General features: G+C 39.0%; 1 protein-coding gene and 1 non-coding gene across 2 annotated transcripts; both read right to left on the bottom strand.

Annotated features, from left to right (window-relative positions):
• Positions 1 to 9: 9 nt before the first annotated feature.
• trnaq-cug lies at positions 10 to 81 on the bottom strand. Its single transcript has one exon. It is a non-coding gene; the product is annotated as a tRNA-Gln (tRNA).
• A 1,269-nt stretch (positions 82 to 1,350) lies between these two features.
• LOC101156384 (multidrug and toxin extrusion protein 1) lies at positions 1,351 to 13,547 on the bottom strand. The gene is made up of 16 exons (XM_011486019.3): positions 13,273 to 13,547; positions 10,890 to 10,991; positions 10,743 to 10,811; positions 10,459 to 10,607; positions 9,110 to 9,152; positions 7,954 to 7,998; positions 7,770 to 7,867; positions 7,584 to 7,681; positions 7,256 to 7,437; positions 4,255 to 4,363; positions 3,732 to 3,807; positions 2,829 to 2,898; positions 2,618 to 2,750; positions 2,453 to 2,547; positions 2,328 to 2,382; positions 1,351 to 2,148 (listed from the first exon to the last, which is right to left on the bottom strand). The coding sequence occupies exons 1-16, from the start codon at positions 13,453 to 13,455 to the stop codon at positions 1,913 to 1,915; spliced, it is 1,743 nt and encodes a 580-aa protein (XP_011484321.1). The 5' UTR covers positions 13,456 to 13,547; the 3' UTR covers positions 1,351 to 1,912.
• Positions 13,548 to 18,511: the final 4,964 nt, after the last annotated feature.

The following is an 18,511-nucleotide window of genomic DNA, read 5'->3' as shown; positions in this document are numbered from 1 at the left end:
CAAAACGTCAGGTCCCACCGAGATTTGAACTCGGATCGCTGGATTCAGAGTCCAGAGTGCTAACCATTACACCATGGAACCCCACACTGCCTCATTGCGAAAAAACACAGGACTTAAACTGTAATGAGGCTGTTCATTCAGGTCCGATTTGGTTGTTTATATGGTCGCAATGTGCAAAACAACGTCACAAGAATATTTCTGGAGATTCTATTTTCTGCTACGTAGCCTATTTTGTAGGCTACGTAGGAAGTAAACTTTTTAAAATTTGTTTGAAACTTAAATGTAAGAATAAATAATTGTGTCTCAAAATCAGAGATGTTTACAGTTTTGTATACAATAGATTACATAGGATTCATTAAATACAGCGATTATTGACTAAATTCAAGTACAGTTTGATTTATTGCTTATAAAGGAGTGTATGCAATCCCTTCTTAGTCATTTTATTTCACATTTTGCATAAATGTCGTATTCTGTTTCTGCTTTACAGCATTATTACACCATCAATATAAACATAAATAAATTCTATTGTTGTAGTGTTTACTGTGTGAATATGTTAATTCCATTAAATAGCTAAATCTTTTTTGAAATTATAATATGAAGCACCAAAATGTTAAGTCACATCACATCAATGTAAGGGTGGGGTCATACGAAAACACAAGGGTTATTGCAGCAGAAACCTCCGAAAACGTGTGGTATTTCACAGATGGAGCGTAAAGATCTACTTCTGATTAAGTGATATGGAGCTGAACACATTCTTCTGTGCAGTTAACCCTTGTGCTATCCTAGGCACTTTAACATTGGGAGTTGGGTCATCTAGACCCACTAGACAGTGCGCTGAACCTTTTTTCTTCAATGATTTGTGATCTTCACTGATGTCCATGGATTACATGAAATCTTTCCACCTTTATCCACCTTTGTCATGGTAGGGATAACATGTCAATGGTCATCTTGACCCCATAGGGTAGCACAAGGGTTAAAAGTGCTGCAGTGATTCTGCAATTCTATTATATTGTCTGTGGCTGCAGCACCATAGGATACAATATTCAAGTATTAACGGAGTTTTAAACAGGTTTACAGTCCCACTTTGATCATCTTTAAAACTATTTTCAAAGCGTACCCAGTGATTTTTTAATTATGATTAGGACGTTTTTAGCTTAAAATTAAAGAAACCTTTGTTGTTATCAAGAACATAGTTTCTCCAGGGCGCCAGGAGTTCGTTAGAAATTTGCCTTTAGAGTTGTAGGACTGTTGGTGCAGAGCATGCCCCTCCCCATTGCTGAGATCTTGCAGCAGGAAGCGTGTACCCCGCCCAGAGGGTATCTATGTCACAAATACAATCTTTTTTAATTGTTTTTTTGTCTGCTCCTGATTCACAAGAATGCAAATGAAGAAAAACTCAATTTTAATCTTAAATGTCTTTTTATATGACCTTTATCATCAAAAGAAATGACACAAGAAAATGTTAAAAACACCAAAAATACGATTTTCGTCAAAAGTGGGTCTTCAAAGAGAATTTGTTTGAAATACAGTTGTTGTTTTTTCCCCCTATCAACCTGCACAGATTTTCTGAAGCAGCACGGCTTCATTAGAGTCACTGTTTTGCATCATCATTTGTAAGGACGCAGTGAGATTCGGGGTCAGAGCAGGTCTGGATGATGGAGAATATGGACGGTAAATAACCAGCATCTACCACTTTACCGATGAAACTTTGAGCTGGGCCAAATCAAATCAACACATTATGTCTAACAGAGTGTTCTATAAAAGCCCACATAAAAATATCTGGATTTGGCGTGCATTCTCTCGTCTGCTCCTCCTTCAGCTTTTGGGGAAAAGAGCAGCTGATCTGAGGACTCCTCGACTCCTTAAAGGAGTAAGCAAAAAATGGACTTCTGTTCACTCAAGCAATAACGGATCACTGCAGCAGACTAGTGAGGAGCCTTGAGGCTATAATCCCGGCGGCGAGGAGGACAAGCATCAGCAGCAGCACCAAGCCCCGCCGCAGAAGCAGCTGCTTCACTGACAGAATATCGCCCAATGTAGTGTTGGCGGCTTTACTCTCCTCTGGGATGTTCACCTTCTCGTATGTGTGGTCCTCCCCGTCACACGAGGGCGCTGTCACGCTAACCTGACTGTGGATCCGATTACAGTCTATCGTTTTGAGAGAAAAAAATGGTTAACCTCGTGACCCGCCTGTAAACTCAACCATAGTTCCAATTCAATTTCTATTCAATTCAGTTTTATTTATATAGCCCAAAATCACAACAGCAGTCGTCTCAATGGGCTTCTTACCGGTAATTGTAAAGTAAACATAGAACTCCAGAACTCACCTGTGATTTCCATTTCCTTCTCATCTTTTATTTGGACTCCAGCTCTCACCTGAGCCTGATCACAAACAACCTACATTAAAAACACACCAACATATTTGGACTGAAGACTGGACGTAGGTACACACCTCCTCTGCGGCTTTCTTCCAATTCAGCTTCCACAGATATATCAAGAAGAAAGAGGACTGCATAAACACACAGATGGTGAGTCCCGTCCAGAGTCCTGTAGAGGAATGAAGAGTCTTAAGAAAGTCCTGACAGACGGAACGGCACCTCCACCGAAACCTTCCTACCTACGACATTCATGTGGGCCGCAAACATCAGGGACACGCCAATAGGAACGCCAAAGACATAGTAGCCCACCAGGTTGCACAGAGCGCCGACCATCTGTTTGCCGGCTCCTCTGAGAATCCCCCCAGTGATTCCCTTCATGGGGAAGTTACAGTATGTGATCAGATCACAAAGTTTGACAGGTTTTTATTGGTTTCAAATGTGGGTTCTTACCGCGATGCAGTCAAAAAAATGGGTGAAGCCAAGGACAAAAACAACGCCAGGGGCCTTGTCCAAAATCTCTCTTAAAACAAAAAAAAAGTAAAGAAAGACATCTAATTGTTAGTTTATCTGACAAATCTGCAAATAAAAAAAACACAAAAAAAGGTGAAATTCCCCGTATTAAAAAAAAACAAAATTCTGTTCTTATAGAACGGATATAAAATGTGTTTTTACAAATAAACACATCTTGAGAAACTCTGCTTCATTCCCCATTATTTTTCAGTTTACTAATAACACACACTAGTTATGACTAAGGCAGCATTCAGACTAGAAAAATCATCTGGTCCGGACTAGGGCTGGGTATCACCACAAATTTCTAGAATCGATTCACCAGAGCCTGGATTATTTCAATCCAATCGGTTTGATTCAATTTTGAATTTATGTGGTTTACACATGTAGACATGTTTGGATAGAAATACATTAATAATCTATATCATTAATATGAAGATTTTTGTATTAATCTGATACAGTTCACATTCTCTAAAATGTATTAGTGAAGTAATAAACCAATAAGATTGTTAAAACAATACAGTGTTACATGGTTTTCCTCAGAGTAGATCGTTGAATTGAATTAAATTAGTATATAAAGCTGTTTCATTTAGTCAGCAATGTATGTTTAGGTTGACCAAACGTTAGCATTAGCCGTCCTATGGGAAATTCCATTATACGTTAGCATCAAGCTAACAGACTTTGGCTTTAATGCTGTTATTGTTATGTAAATTTATAAGAATATAGAATAAAATGTTAGATTAACCTACCAATTGTATTTTGTAAACTGTTTAGCTTTTTTACAGTTGTACACCATGATTGTTTCAAAGTGAGAATGACGAAAGTCCCTATTGAGTTTTAACGTACTGGTCCGAGGTGAAAATGTATCCAATAACATCTTTCGTGGATCCCAGGATTGTTCCCATCATAAATGCAACTATGACTGCAAGAAAATAGAACAAAACATAGGAATGAAAAACAAACAAAGTCAAAGCAAACTAAGAGTGACAGCTGAATAAACAGCAAAAAAGAGATTTTTTTTCATAAATGTGACACTGAAAAGGCTACAAAAACTAACTTTGAGCAGCTTTTATGTTGCTCGATTTTTCAGTTTTAAGGGTGGTCTTGACCTGTGTGAGTGAAACTGATCTAAATCGATCTAAAAAAGTGTTTTTGTCAGCTCCATCGAAAGCAACGTAAACTATACTGCCACCTTGTGTTTAGAGGTGTTACTACAGAACCATACAGGTCAAAGCACAGAAGAAAAACACAATAAGAGGATAAATGCTCGTGTGAGGCATTAACAAAGGCAAACAAAGGCCGAGACATTTAAAATAAATACAGAATAATGGAGAACTTGTTTACACGTAAAGTATGCATTTGTTCTTACATCCACAGATGATGGGAACTTTGCATGACAGCTTGGCCTGCTCTACTTTTCCTGCACCAAGAGCATTTCCAACCCGAACACTGGCGGCTGCTGAGATTCCTAAAGGAAGCTAAAAGAAAATACGGTACTTTAGGTCACTAGTCAAGATTTGCTACAAAAAAAAGCTCCATTGTTAATTTTTTTTCAACTAACTCTGCTTTATTTAGATAATATTTTCTTCTCACGTTTCTTCTAAAAGTGTAATTTTCTTTTAAATCCAGGATATAATTTTAAGTAGGAATGACTCTGAAGGTTTGATCTCTGACTACAAAGTTGAGCTGTCACTATTGACACTAGCGTCAAAAGATAGAAACACCCAATGAAATATCATTTTTATAGTACTGATAGTTAGCAGTATTGCTAATCGCTGGTAGCAGCATTTCAGCTGAAAAACAATAACTTTTAAACTTTCTTTATAGTTTACTGATCAGCTTTTGTTTATTTAGCGGTTAATACTTAAAAAAGAACATGGTGTCTCTCTCAGCTCTCCGAGTTGGTAATCTATCCTTAGATGGTGATTGAGCACACATTTTTAAACTGAAACCTGGACTCAAGCATGTACCGGCATATAAGGGAAAATACAGCCAGACGATCAACTGACTACCAAGAAATAGAGCCAAAGTAAAACTGCGAATGCAGTGATAGTTGCATACAAATGGACAAAATTAGTCTAAGACATTTTTCAATCCAGGTTTAAGCTGCAAAAGTAAAAGCAGCTTTCAGAAATAAGCAAATCAGCCTGACGGTAAGGCTGGTACAGTGCTTAGTTATCCGCCATTTAAAGAATAAGCCAGAGAATTGTACAAAATGTCATATTCTGTATAAAATAAAAATTCAATTCATGGCCTGGATTAGCCATCCCCCTATTGGTTTTCTGGTCATCTGATCCGGCTGCAGTGACTTTTCTTTTTAAATCAGACTCAAGCTTCCCAAACTCTTTGTGTCTGAGAAGCTATGTCTACACTGTCCTCTGCAACACGCGTTCAACCAACCACTTCCAATGAAAAGTCTATGTAAAAGCTCATTACGCTTTCAAAACTCTCGCGTTCAAGTTTCTATGACCATTTTTTGGGCTCTACGTCCAACAAGAACGGCCATTGAACGCTGGTTGAAAGTTATAATACAACATTTTCATTGTTTTTTTTTATCTGAGTTTTTTCTTTTACGTTTGTGTTTATTTTCATTTTGTGTTTTAAAATAAAAAAATTAAAATAAAAACAAGTTAAACTGTGACAACTCGAGTACTCGGATTTTGGTAGTGATGATATTCCGGAGGTGAAATGAATAACTGCTGTTTGTGCCCGGCTGGAATTCTGTGACACCAAGAGTTTCGTCTATCAGAATAGAGCTGTGAAGGAAAAAGCCTGGAGCGACACTTACACCACTTTGACATTATGCGCCAAGAGTCTTCTGACTGTTGTGGGGGGGGCATGCACTAGTAAAGCTAGCAAGGCAAACAGAAGAAGAAGCCCCTCCCCACCTGAATACACTGAACTATACTCACATCCAAGAATGTGCATTAGGTGCAAGAAAAACAGCTTTTGGGCTGTTAAGTAACAATTTACATTAGTAGTGTGTTGCATATTAGTACAAAGCTGATTTTCTCTGCGTCAAGAGCAGCTGATTCACGCTGATCGTGTCTTAAGATTGTGTGTTCAAGAGAGTAGGTTTGTGCTGATGGACGATGGCTGACCGACATCACGATGGAGAGACAGCATCGTGATGCCACGCCCTTGCCATGCGAGTCGACACCATAAGCCGCGGTTACATGTGCGTAATATCTTGATTCGGATCAATGGTCTGATTAGAATTCAACCGTGTACATGGGCCCAGAAAAATAGTTTCAGAATATAATAAACATTCACATGGGTCACACTTTCCGTCGGAATAAATCATTCGCACATGCACAGTAGTGTTTGAAATACCGGAAGAGGAAATGAGTTCCACTGAGAGGCTACATACATAGATAGATATCTGGCAGCTCCGTAATATACGAGACGATCTTCTAAACGTACTTTTATTAATGTTACGGTTATTATGAAGCGCCTGTTCGCTCATCATTTTAATTTTAATCCGTGTGGTCAGTGCTTTTTCTGTTGAAGAACGCAGCCGGATGAAGCCAAAGTTAGCAGTATGCTAACACGCGCAAACAACACTAGCTTTGGATGAACATAAATAAATACATGCGGGAAAAGCTGCAATCTGCATCTTGGCTGCATGTAAATATGTTGGAATAACATCGGCCTTTATTTTGTTGGGACACGACTGGAAACAGAAATCCATGTGATTGTTTGAACGGTTTCTAAGGACTGAGCGTCATTTCTGCTTTAAGCTCACGCACTGCCCCAAAGCCGCTGTATGAGCTGACGGTCCGAGCTCTGCTTGCACACACACTATTACCGAAAGACCCGGTTCTCCTGAGTTCGTTAGCACGTTCACCTAGAGCTGCGGGACGGATCGCAGTCCGAAGTCTCCCACACACAAACAAAGCATCCTCCTTCCTCTCAAACACAAAGTCCGTCTGCTCTGCTCAGAGACACGGTCTCTCTGTCCACCGGTCCACTTGACTAATCAAGTGCAGGAGGACTTCTGCAGGACTTCTTCTTTTCCAGTTTGTTTGTTATTTTATTTTTTTGTTAAAGTCACTTCCCTCCGTTTATACTGGATCATCGCAGATGAGTCATTAGTTGGGAAATACCCCGCCCGATAATATCATCGACCATCCCGATGGTTTACTGCAAACATGGTCAACTGCCAATTTAAGGGACATCGCCCAACCCTAATAGAGAGTGTGTTATTTAGGTGCAGCAACATCTCCAGTGTGAACATCAGTGATGCTAAAGGGTTAAGAAGGTCTTGTGATGTGTAAGACAGGTCATTTTTCTATCTGGGCAAAGGAAGTCAAAGTAAAAATGCAACTTCTTTACTCATTTTTAGTGTAGCTACGTTGTAGGAGCTTTACCATGTACGCAATCACAGCCAGCTGGTATGCAACAGAATGGGCTCCCAGCTCGGCCTCACCAATCATACCAGCCAAGAAACCCCCCACTTCGAATATCCACCATTCCAGACAGAGCATGAGCATGCTGGGGATGGCCAGCTTGACGAATGGCCCCCACTCCTGCAGACAGTCTAGAGACCACCCTGCAGGTCAGAGGAGCCCAGAGTGTAGGTTTGCCATCTCATTAGTGGAAAGGACAGGTTTATGTTTCATCTATGGATCCATTCCACGCCACAGAGCCGATTAACACATAATGAAAGGTGAGATTGATTGCTGGACTCTGACTGACCATCCCACGTGGCTTTATGCAGACCCTTCAGGCAGATGTAAACAAACAAAAGCACGGCCAGCAGGAATTGAGAGATGGCGTTGGCTGCTGCAGAACCACTTGAAGGGGAAAAGATTTCAGAAATCAAATTTGGCACTACATGAGCAAGAACCAAAAACAGGTACTGAAGCAACAATTTCAACTCACGCAACTCCCAGATCAAGAGGGTAGAGTAGGACATAGTTAATTATTGCATTGAAGATGTTTCCAATGGCTCCAGTTATGACTTGAGGCCATATGATCCCCTGGAAACAATTTAGAAAGCTGAGGTTAGTGAAAACGTTCTTTATGGAACCCTTTAACTTCAGTGATGTCCGTAAATCTATGTCACCTGGTTCTGGAGGTATCTGCTCTGCAGCTGGTACATGAAAGACGCCTGAAACAAAATTATGCAAAAGGGTCAGGGGGGCGTCAGAAGAGAACATTTTAACACAAGTATATTGGTTAAGTGGGCAGAATTTGCAGACCAATAAGATTTACTGTAAGTATATCCAGCATTAGCTCTAAAGAGATCAATACATAAATAGTTTAGGTCTTTTGTTGACTTCTGCAGTCACAGAAGTCACTTGTTTGAGTGCAGTTAGTCCAAAATGCAGCTGCTGTGTTAACTACACCAGTTCCATCCTCATTCCTCTTTCTCCAATTTATTTGTAAGATTTCTTTGTTTATTTAAAATAACTCCAAAGTCTTGCTCCATGGTATCTGTCTGACCTCCTTGTCCTTATACCTTTCTTTGAGGCCTGCCGGTCTGTAACTTCCGGAGATGCTCAATAACCAGAAGGAAATCTCAAGGTTAATGTGCCTTTTACCCAAACAAGAGGCAAGCCGGTTCTTTTTGGCTTTTAACTGAGATGTTTGTGTTTGAGGTTTTGTTTCAATTCATTGTTAGTTGTCTTTCCTATTCTAACTCCTAATCTACATGTAGGTACAGATCTTTGGACAACTGTGTTGTTTTTAAAGTTCAGCATAAATAAAGGTGGATTTATTTTGATTGGAAGTGGTGCAGTTACACATTTCCCACAATGAAAGCTGATAAAAGCAACCCTGCCGTGTGCTGCTGTGACCCCTGACATCAGGGGGTTTTAAATGTGGAGAAAAACAACCATGGTTCTGATTTTAGCCTGTAGGAGCAGCTTTGTTGTAGATTTCTAACAGCAAACATTGACACTGAAACTGCAAAAATCTTGCCAGGCATCCTTTAATTGTATGATTTTTGTCTGTAATAATTGCAACTTGATGCAGTTTAACCCTTGTGCTATCTTAGATGACCCCCCCCCCCCCCCCCTTACATTGACGTGTTCTCCCTACCATGACAAAGGTGGATAAAGGTGGAAAGATTTCATGTAATCAATGGACACCAGTGAAGATCACAAATCATTGAAGAAAAAAGGTTCAGAGCACTGTCTAGTGGGTCTAGATGACCCAACTCCCAACTTTAAAGTGCCTAGGATAGCACAAGGGTTAACAAGTTGAGTATTTGAACTCACAGGAAGGGACGGCATGAAGATGTTCACATACAGCTGGGAGAGTCTTCATCCGAGAAAACAAACACAAGAAAGAGTCAGGCAAAAGCAACAGCACAGTGAGATAAACAGTCTGTTCTTTTCAGTATTTTGTCTTTTCTAAATAAATAAAAAATGTCTAAAAATGCAGATTTTTCCTGAAAAAACAGAAAAACGATGACAGTCTACTTTAAAGACCCGCTCCAATCATCTTTTGAGCGACTGTGAAAGCGGCAGTAGTCTGTTAGAAATTCACCTCTGAGATGCAGGGGGGAACTGAGAGTTCTCTGTTTACGTGTTCTCCCGCTAGCTTACAGCCCCTCGCACCCCCAACGTAACATTAGCTGTGCAACAAAAACGTCGAGCAACATCGGAGCCATCCAGCTGTACAGTATTCAGCCAGATGCCATCTCAGACGAGGAAAACAAAGACGTACACGGATCTATTTGTCTACAAGTGGATGCATTGGAATGGAGCAGAGCAGGGAGCTCGTGGCCCCGCCCAGCGTATTTGTTACATCACAAATATGATCTTTTTTTGTCTGCTCCTGATTCACAGTTTTAATAAAGAAACACTCAGAAATGCAATTTTAAACCTAACTTTCTTCCAGAAAAATGTCACATGTTAAAAACCACAAATACGCGATTTTCATCGGAGTGGGTCTTAAAAGATTTTAAATAAGAAAGCGTAGCAATACACTAATTGTATTGTTAGATACTCACAATATAGCTAACTTATCTATAGAAGGCTGACACTACATTGAGTTATTAGTTAGGTTTTAGCAACAAAAAAAACCTCACAGCACAGTTTGATTTCACTTGTTTGAAACAACTTCACGAGTTTCAGTCTAAATATTCAAAAAATATTTAAATCAAAGCCTTCTGCTGCTTTCTAAATGAATGGAAACATTACCATGGTCATCAAATGTAGTTTTTACTATAAACAGGTGCAAAAACAGCTGACATGTTGCGACTCTACGACATCGAGGGGATGTATGATTCCTGGATTAAGTTGGTGTGTTTAATAATGAAGCCAATTTGGTTGTTAGCTTGCTACTTTTTTTTTAGCATAGATTGTACTAATATATATATAATTCGATGTCCTTTATCAATAGTTATTTATTACAGTTTGACATATTATTCACTTTATATTGTCTTATAGTTGGGAAATTTGCTGTAAATGTGTGAATTTCTCTTTTTCCTCCCACTTTTTCATTTACATTTATTGTGATTTTTGCACATTATTCTCTCTGTTCTGTGGTTCTGAATATCCTCTGTTGAACCCAAATGGCACCATTTTTGCTTGATCTTATGTGATTAGAGCAGACTTCTGACCTGGACACCTCTGGGTTTTGCTTGAAGGCGAGTAGCAGAGGCTCGGTGTTGATGAGGACCGCCCAGCAGGGGAAACAGGCGAGCAGCAGAATCAGAACCCCTCTCTGAAGAATCACGCCGACCCGCTTCAGGTTTCCGCTCCCAAACGTCTCCATGAAACAAAGAGAGCAGGATCACAGCTGACCAAGGAAAACGAACCTGATCCAAAAGCTAAAGAAGCTTGTTTTGGAAGGAGAGCCCAGGATGAGCTGGGAACGCAGCAGCAGCTCGCCTCAGAGGAATACCTGTGATATGAGGGTATCGCAGGTTAACGACAGGCCGGTGCCAATGGAAATACCTGTGACGTTGATGATCTGCAGATGAAACAAAGACGTGCATCAAGAACTGGGAAGCAGCGGCGCTGCGTTCAAAGTACAGACAGATCTCCTCACCGCAATGGACAGAGACACGCCAGCGAGTTCCGTTTTTCCCAGGTGACCGCAAAACACCATGCTGACAAAACTGATCATGAAGACCATGAGCTGGGAAATGACCTGGCGAAAAAAGAAAAAGATCCAGAGCAGATCAGAGGTACGTCGGAGCGTTAGGACCACAATAAAGGTTTTAAAAAAAACTTACATTTTATGAGAATAAAGTAGTAAAATTAAGAGGAAAAAGTTGAATAAACTTGTAGATTTATGAGTAAAAGAGACAATATTTTACGATTAAAAAGTTATAATTTTACAAGTTATAGGTTGAGAATTTACGAGAAACAAGTCATACATTTATAAGGCAAACTGTTCACTAAGAAAAAGATAAACAACAAAAGAAAACAACGATATCATGTTTTGAGTATGAGAGACATGGAGCCCATTGTAGGCAGTGACTTCAGCTTTGGTTTTGCAAAAATAAAGGAAATAATGAGTCTTTTAGTGAGTCAACAGTGTTTTATTATAAGTTTAAGGACATTCAAAAGAATTTGCAGGACACTTGCTGACCCCCAAGGAGTGGATTTCCAGCCTTTCACGCCGTCAGCAGTCTAGTAGCAGACGTCCAAACGAATCATTGCATTAATAAACTAAACTAAAAATAAACTAAAGCCTTATAGCATCATCAAAAATAGCTGCATTGGTGGATTTAGTCCGCACGTAATGTAGATGGAGGCTTATATGACAATTTTTGAAATAACATGATTTTGACTCACAATTTACATCTTTATTCCCTGATTTGAATTGCTTTTATTTTTGTGTAGCCCCAATACTCCGTTGTACAGAGGTAACGGGTTAAGTATCACTTCTACAGACTACAGAGGACCAGAGATCTTCTATACAGACACTTTGTTGACATTCACTCTATCATTCATTCACATTTGGAGCCGCAGGTACAACCACAACCTTCACTTTGGCCGACATGAACTCCAATTAAGAAATCTGGAGGGAAGGGCTTTGCTGCAAAACACAGCAGAAAGGTTTATAGGGGAAGGACAAACGGGTGGAAACAACTTTATCCTACTGGTCAAACTTTGACCAATCAGGGACTCATTTTTAATTCCTGGTAGTGCCAACTGTTTAAAAAAACATGTCATGAAAGAGAAATGTCTAATTGTGGTCTGTGCTGCTGACTGAATTCTACGTCACCAAGTCTTTACATCGGTACGACACAATTTTAGGGCCACCAGAAGAAAAAAAAGGTAAAATTATGAGATTTTAAGTCGTAGATTTACGAGACAAAAAACTTGTAAATTTACTAGAATATTTCATTCCTCTTGATTGTTTCATGTTATGTGAATGAAAAGGAAAATAAAGGCTGCAGCGGTCCTCTACACCCAAACGTGTCTCTGAGCTCCTTATTTCACATATGAAACTCCGCTTTGCTGACACCGAACTTCGGAAAGCTGGCTCCACTGAAAATAATCTGATTTAGAGTCGCCCAAAGGTTCAGAATCTCTTTGTTTTTTAAACCTATCCAGATATAAAGCTTCACAAAAGGCTCCACATATTTCATCTTCAAGCTAGGGTCCGATAAACAGAAAGCTTCGGTGTTTTTCCCTCGTTAATCTTTGACTTTTTATCTCGTAAATTTATGAGAAAAAAACGTAAAAAAATTTACGATATTTTTTTCGTAATTTAACAGTTATGACTTTCTTTTCTTTGCCCTATAACTCCGTCGTAATAGAACTGCGAAAGAAAAAGCCTGGAGCAAGATTTGCACCGCTTCAACTTTTCACAGCAAGCTTGTTCCAGCTATAGATGAACAGCAAATAAAAATAAAACAGGAGGAGCCCCTCCCTGCTTGTCCAGTGTGAACACCGTGGGCTAACATGTCACATGTGCGTCACGTGTCTGTAGCTATAGGGTCTTTTACAGTGCAATAAAATGAACATTTTCACCAATAAATACAAGTTTTAATTGACATTAGTCTGATATCACGTTTGATCGTTTCTGTTATAGCAGCTTTATTGACTGGAAATGAAAAAGTTTTATAATTTTTGTTTTTCACCCATCCATAAATAAATCAAAAACGCTTTCCTTATCCACTGCGGGTATTTTCTTCTTTACAAAATTCTATTTTTGCATTTCTGTATTCAAAATCTCAGTCAAGTCAAACTAATTTATGGTCTGTTCTTTAACACACAGACAGATTTTCTAAAGATGTCTATAGTTTTGTCATTTTGCATGTTTTTGCTGCAAGTTATGGTCACAAAAAATGTCGGATTTCCCTCATCTGACACAAAATGTTTCATTATTTTTTTTTAAATGCATACAAAAGTGACTTTTAAATAAAAAAAACTCAATAACAGAAAAACAGACAGTTATAAATGAGGAGCTCTCTCACCACAGGTCCCGCTAGTCGGAACAAATGTTTCAGCTCATTGCGGTACTCCTCTGGAATGAAGCCCCGCATTCTGTCCAGGCAGGAGCCCCCACTTTTCCCGGAGTCCTGGCCGCCAGAACCCGCTTCGGTGGACTTCAGGTCCACTACCGGCCCTTCGGGATGGGTTTTACCAGAACCTTCCATGACTGAAGCGGCCCTCTTCTGTTGCGGACAGGACCAGAGAGAGAGAGAGAGAGCCGGGGAAATGTTAGATGTTTAAGTTTTAGGAGCCGGACAGTGGGCACATGGTGGGGGCGGAGACAGAATCCTGGGAGCCAATCAGCTTCCGCTGTTTTTTCGGGGTGTCGCTACTATTGGGTGAAGCTCATGCTGCGTTCAAGTTCACGCTTTCTGCTCATTTGGATGTGTTATGACACCTGTTCCTGCGTTTTAGCTTGAGTACATCGCTGTTTTGGTTTAAAAAGACGGATAGTACAACCACTTAGCTTAATAAAACGTATACTTTCATACAGACTTCCGGTTTAGGTCAAATTAAATAATTTGTTCCAAATAAGGAAATAAAACATAAACAGGAAAAACATCTTAATTGATGCAGAATCAACATTCACCCTAAATATAAAGACATGAACATGCCTGGAAACTACTTTACTGTACAGGTAGAGTGTGATGAGTGGTTTAAGAAGAATATCCTCTGCAATACAGGTTTTGTTTGTGCATATCAGACTAAACTTAAATCTTGACTGAAGAAACTTTTTATTTAATCACTTTTTCTCCAAAGTTCATGTTGAGTTTACATACTTTCCAATGTTTGAGAGGCGAATGCAATGCTAAAGGGAAACCCTGCGTGCAGTGTTGAGTTTTTGCTATAAATAGGGAGAAATCTTAAAATATTTGATTTGAAGTTACAGAATAAGGACATCAGCCTGAGTGTGTTTTAGACAAAAAAAGACAAGAAAATTAAATATAGGCAGAATGTTGCATAATGCAACATGAGGACTCCAGTGTGCAAAGGTCAACTCAAGAACTTCTGTACAGTAAATGAATAATGCAATGACGTAACTAAGCTTAAATATTTTGGTATAAATAAACATGCATAGTTTAGAATAGAAATAACTTTTAAATTACGGCATGTCTACAAAAAATATTTTTTATAGTAAACATTTAAAAGAATAAAAGGATTTAGGCCACTGACCAAATGTGTTTTTAGCATTAAATTATGAGTGTTTAGTTCAGAAATTGCCTAAATAAAACTCCCTGCATTGCATAGATGTGTGAGTATCAACATAAGGGATTCTAGGATAAACTAACAAACCAAATATAAGACCAGAAAATGGGGGGGGGGGATATCTGGAATATAATTGGCTGCATCTTAATCAGTCATGTTAATCTGAACGATTAATATGATCTGAACGGTTTTTTGTCGCCTTTTTTTTGCATACATGTAATTACATGCCTTAGATATTGGAGTGAGTATAATAACACACAAAAGTAATTAACGTGAGGACAATAGATTATATTCAATCTTTTTCTTTTTTTAATTAAAGGAGAAAAGCTCTTCAAAAAGTAATTTCATTCTTAGATTAGTCATAATTTTTAAAACAGAAATACACAGAAATGCATTTTGGAAAATAATATTTAAAACACTATGTAATGAATCTTGAATCTTTGTCTGCAGGTGGATGCATGAGAATGGAGTGGAGCACGGAGCTTGTGGCCTGGCCTGTGTATTTTCTACGTCACAAATCCGGTATGCTGCTTTTTCAAATGGTATTTTTAGGTCTGCTCCTGATTGACAACAATTTGATTAAAGCAATACTCTGAAATGCAATTTTAGCTTGATTTTGTTTTTCTAAGTCTCCCACAATTAGAAAAAATGCCACCATAACTATTTTAAAAACACAATTTTCATGGGAATGGATCTTTAAGTCCGATTGGAGGCGTTTTTGCTTCGCCATTTTTGGCCTGAATGTTCTATGTTTAAAGTTTTCTCCGCAGTTCAGTCTAAAGAAATGAAAAAGAAAAAATGTCAATGACTTTGATCCTTGTCACTTCTGAAGTTTCTCTAGACGGCAACACTATAAGGTGAAATTATTGATTGATTCAACAGCTCTATGTTCAAAGCGACAGCTTGGAAGAGAGTTCTTCAGTGTCTTTTTGACCTAAGGTTTTCTAAGCTGAAGATGAGCTGATCTTGACAGAACTCTGCTGTAGGAGACAGGTTGACCCGCCTTTTTCTATTCAGATTTTTTTTTTTTTCATTCCTGACCATGACTATGGTTGTGTTTGAATGGTGAACGCACTATGTAATGCATTCACCATTTTGTAGGGCTTTTACAGTCCATGGCTCTGGATTGTCCCGCACGATATAGTTTTTTTAGTTGTTAGGGAGAAGGGAAGGAATTCGGACACAGCCAGATGTACCCAAGTCTCTTGGAATAATCTCCCAAGAAAAAAAATAGTAGTGCAAAATGTTAATTAGAGTACAAAAAAAGGTTATTTTTTCTGATCCCAGTCAGATAAGCCCCCTAGGTGCCACTACTTGGAGATTTGGACTTTGCCAAAATGCAAAAAAAACCTCAACATGAGTATCAAACATGTGCTCGTCCATGATGCCAGGGGTTGCATGCAAGTTCTCATGAGGATTATCTTTTAAAATCTCATTTTAACAGACAGATCAGTACATTTCTGGCGATGACTCCAGCTATGAATGGTCAAGATTAAAAGTGTCGTGTCAGGTCACAGGACCAGCTATTCTTCTTACAAAGCCTCTCCCTCCGTCTTAGTGCTAATGGACATGCGGATGATGTCTTCCTCCTCGGCGCTGCTGGAGACCATCCAGCTTTCTGCAGGTTTGAGATACAGAGTGGGACCAGGATTTGTCAGCAATGTTTAACATCGTGACGCAGGTCTCAATATTGATTTTTTGTTGAAGGGTTTGGTGCACAACATCGCCAACCCAATCATCTGCTTCCATCAGTGCCCCCTCTGAATTAGTGAAAAAAAAACTGCAGGTATTGGGTTTTCAAATGTTTTTGATCTCCTGTGAAGCCTTATCCAGTCAAGTGTGCACAAAAATGTGATAATGAAAACGGGCTGTCCGGTCCTGGAAAGTCCAGTCCAGTCATGTCAAGTCTATTGGATTTCTTGGAACATAATAAAGTAGCAGGGACGTTTTTTTCTTTTCTTACTTTACCCAAAATGTTTGCAAATTTTTTTAATAGCTTTTTTGTAGTGTTGTGAGCTTCAATGTCAGTGTCATCAAGCTTTTGTCAGAGCGGCTTACACAGTGTGTGATCATAGCCGCCCATCATTTGTGAACATCAACTGTAAATCATTCTGAAGGTGAAACATCAACAAATGTTCAGTTCTTCGGTGAGTAAATGTCTTATAAATCATTTCCAAGTAACTTACGTAACACTTCTGGGTTTTCAGACTTGAAATAGAAAAATCATGTGATGTGCATCGCCTCTGCCGATCAACTACGACACGCATCTTGAATTTAACTAATCTGAGAAATAAAAGGATGGTGGTCAGATCATCCCCCAGGCGGATTACTTGAGGGTGATTTCAGTGTGAAGCTCAACTACGACACGCATCTTGAATTTAACTAATCTGAGAAATAAAAGGATGGTGGTCAGATCATCCCCCAGGCGGATTACTTGAGGGTGATTTCAGTGTGAAGCTTATTAGAACCTCAGCATTTGGAGCTCGTGAGTCAGCATCTTAGTTAATTAATGACTGTCTGAAACTCTTATGCAACAGACTCCAACCAAGCGAATTTCATGTTCTTCCAAAAAAAGCGACAGTACATTTGTTGGTCTGGAAACTTTCTGGTTTTGGAGCTGAAAAAGCATCTTTCCATCACATTTCTGGTTCCTCTCATATAAACTGCATGCAACTGCAACTTCCACAGAAAAAGAAAACGTTGTTGAATGACACGAAACAAGAACATTTTCGATTTAAGTTGATAATTTTATTTAAGAGAGACTTAAAAACCAATCCAATTAAAAGTGAGTTTTTAACTTGATCTTGTGGCATTTTTCTTATGATGGAGGACAGATGAAGAAAAAAAAAAGCTTAAAGTTGCCTTTCCGAATATTTCTTCTTTCAGATCGTTGTGAATCAGGAGCAGATGAAATAATGCCATTTAGAGAAAAAAGCCTGTAGCAGTGATGCAGGTGGTACAATCGGCAGGTCACAAGCTCCCTGCTCCGCTCCATTCTGATGCATCCGTTGATAGACGAGTACATCCATGTACGTCTTTGTTTTCCCTCATCTGAGCTGATATCTGGCTAAAAACGACTGGATAGCCCTGATATTGCTCGCCATTTTTGTTGCGCCTGTAATGTTAGGTTGAGGGTATAACCTAGCGGAGGACCATGGAGCGATTTTTGTGGCATTATTGTGAAACACTCACTGTTTTGAATGTAAAACTTTATAAATCCTGTGTTTCTTTAAAAAGTTATTTTGCACTTGAAACAGAAAAAAGCCCTTTGAGCTCGTAGACTGGATCAGGTTTGTGCACAATTGAAAGAATTTCTGACCACGTCTGTGATTGGCTCGCTTTTGTGGCACATTCGTACCGCGGTGCGCTAACCTTATTGGTCAGACGTGAATAAGTGAGAAAAGTTGTGGTCATTATGTGAAATTTCACACAGATCTATCACGAATAAACCAAGTTAGAACCTGGGAAGAAGTACGAATAAACACGCCAAGAACACGTAAATCAATGTAGAACATAAACACTGTTATTATTGTGCTGTTTATGTGCAATTAATTAGTGATTCAGGTGTCAATTACGTAATTTGAACGTGATATGTGTGCTGTATATGCAATATAAAAGTCATACATCAATACACGCATGGAAAGTCTGTCATCCGTGGAACGGTCGTGGAAAGCCACAAATTTACATGTGAATCTTGCAAAAATCACCCGTAGTTGCATAAAAATTACATAATAACTGCGAATTAACTACATAAAATCATAAAATACCGACATTTTATACGTGGAAAATGTATGTAGTGGCTGAGTGACACGGCCTTTCATCCCAAGATAGATGTCTTTTTTTTTGTTTCTTTGTAGAAATATAAATACATAATACATAAATTACTGTGATTTCATGTTTTGAAAGGTTGATTGACGCGAGTCAACAAACTAAAAAGATGCCGAATTTTTAGAGCAAACAACACAAATATTTCATATTTTTGTCTTTAATTTCTGTAAATAGGCTAATTTTTCT

The sequence above is a fragment of the Oryzias latipes genome, chromosome 1 (assembly GCF_002234675.1).
Source record: "Oryzias latipes chromosome 1, ASM223467v1".
NCBI lineage: Eukaryota > Metazoa > Chordata > Actinopteri > Beloniformes > Adrianichthyidae > Oryzias > Oryzias latipes.
Note: the sequence above shows the minus strand (reverse complement) of the source record. Positions and strands in the feature narration are given on the sequence as shown.

What these genes read in the sequence shown, in the direction of transcription:
- LOC101156384 (XM_011486019.3), bottom strand. Translation starts at nt 13,455, where the DNA reads ATGGAAGGTTCTGGTAAAACCCATCCCGAAGGGCCGGTAGTGGACCTG. An exon ending in GCGTGTCTCTGTCCATTGCG is followed by an intron (nt 10,812 to 10,889) that starts GTGAGGAGATCT and finishes TTTCATCTGCAG; the next exon opens with ATCATCAACGTCACAGGTAT. An exon ending in TCTTCATGCCGTCCCTTCCT is followed by an intron (nt 7,999 to 9,109) that starts GTGAGTTCAAAT and finishes ATTTTGTTTCAG; the next exon opens with GCGTCTTTCATGTACCAGCT.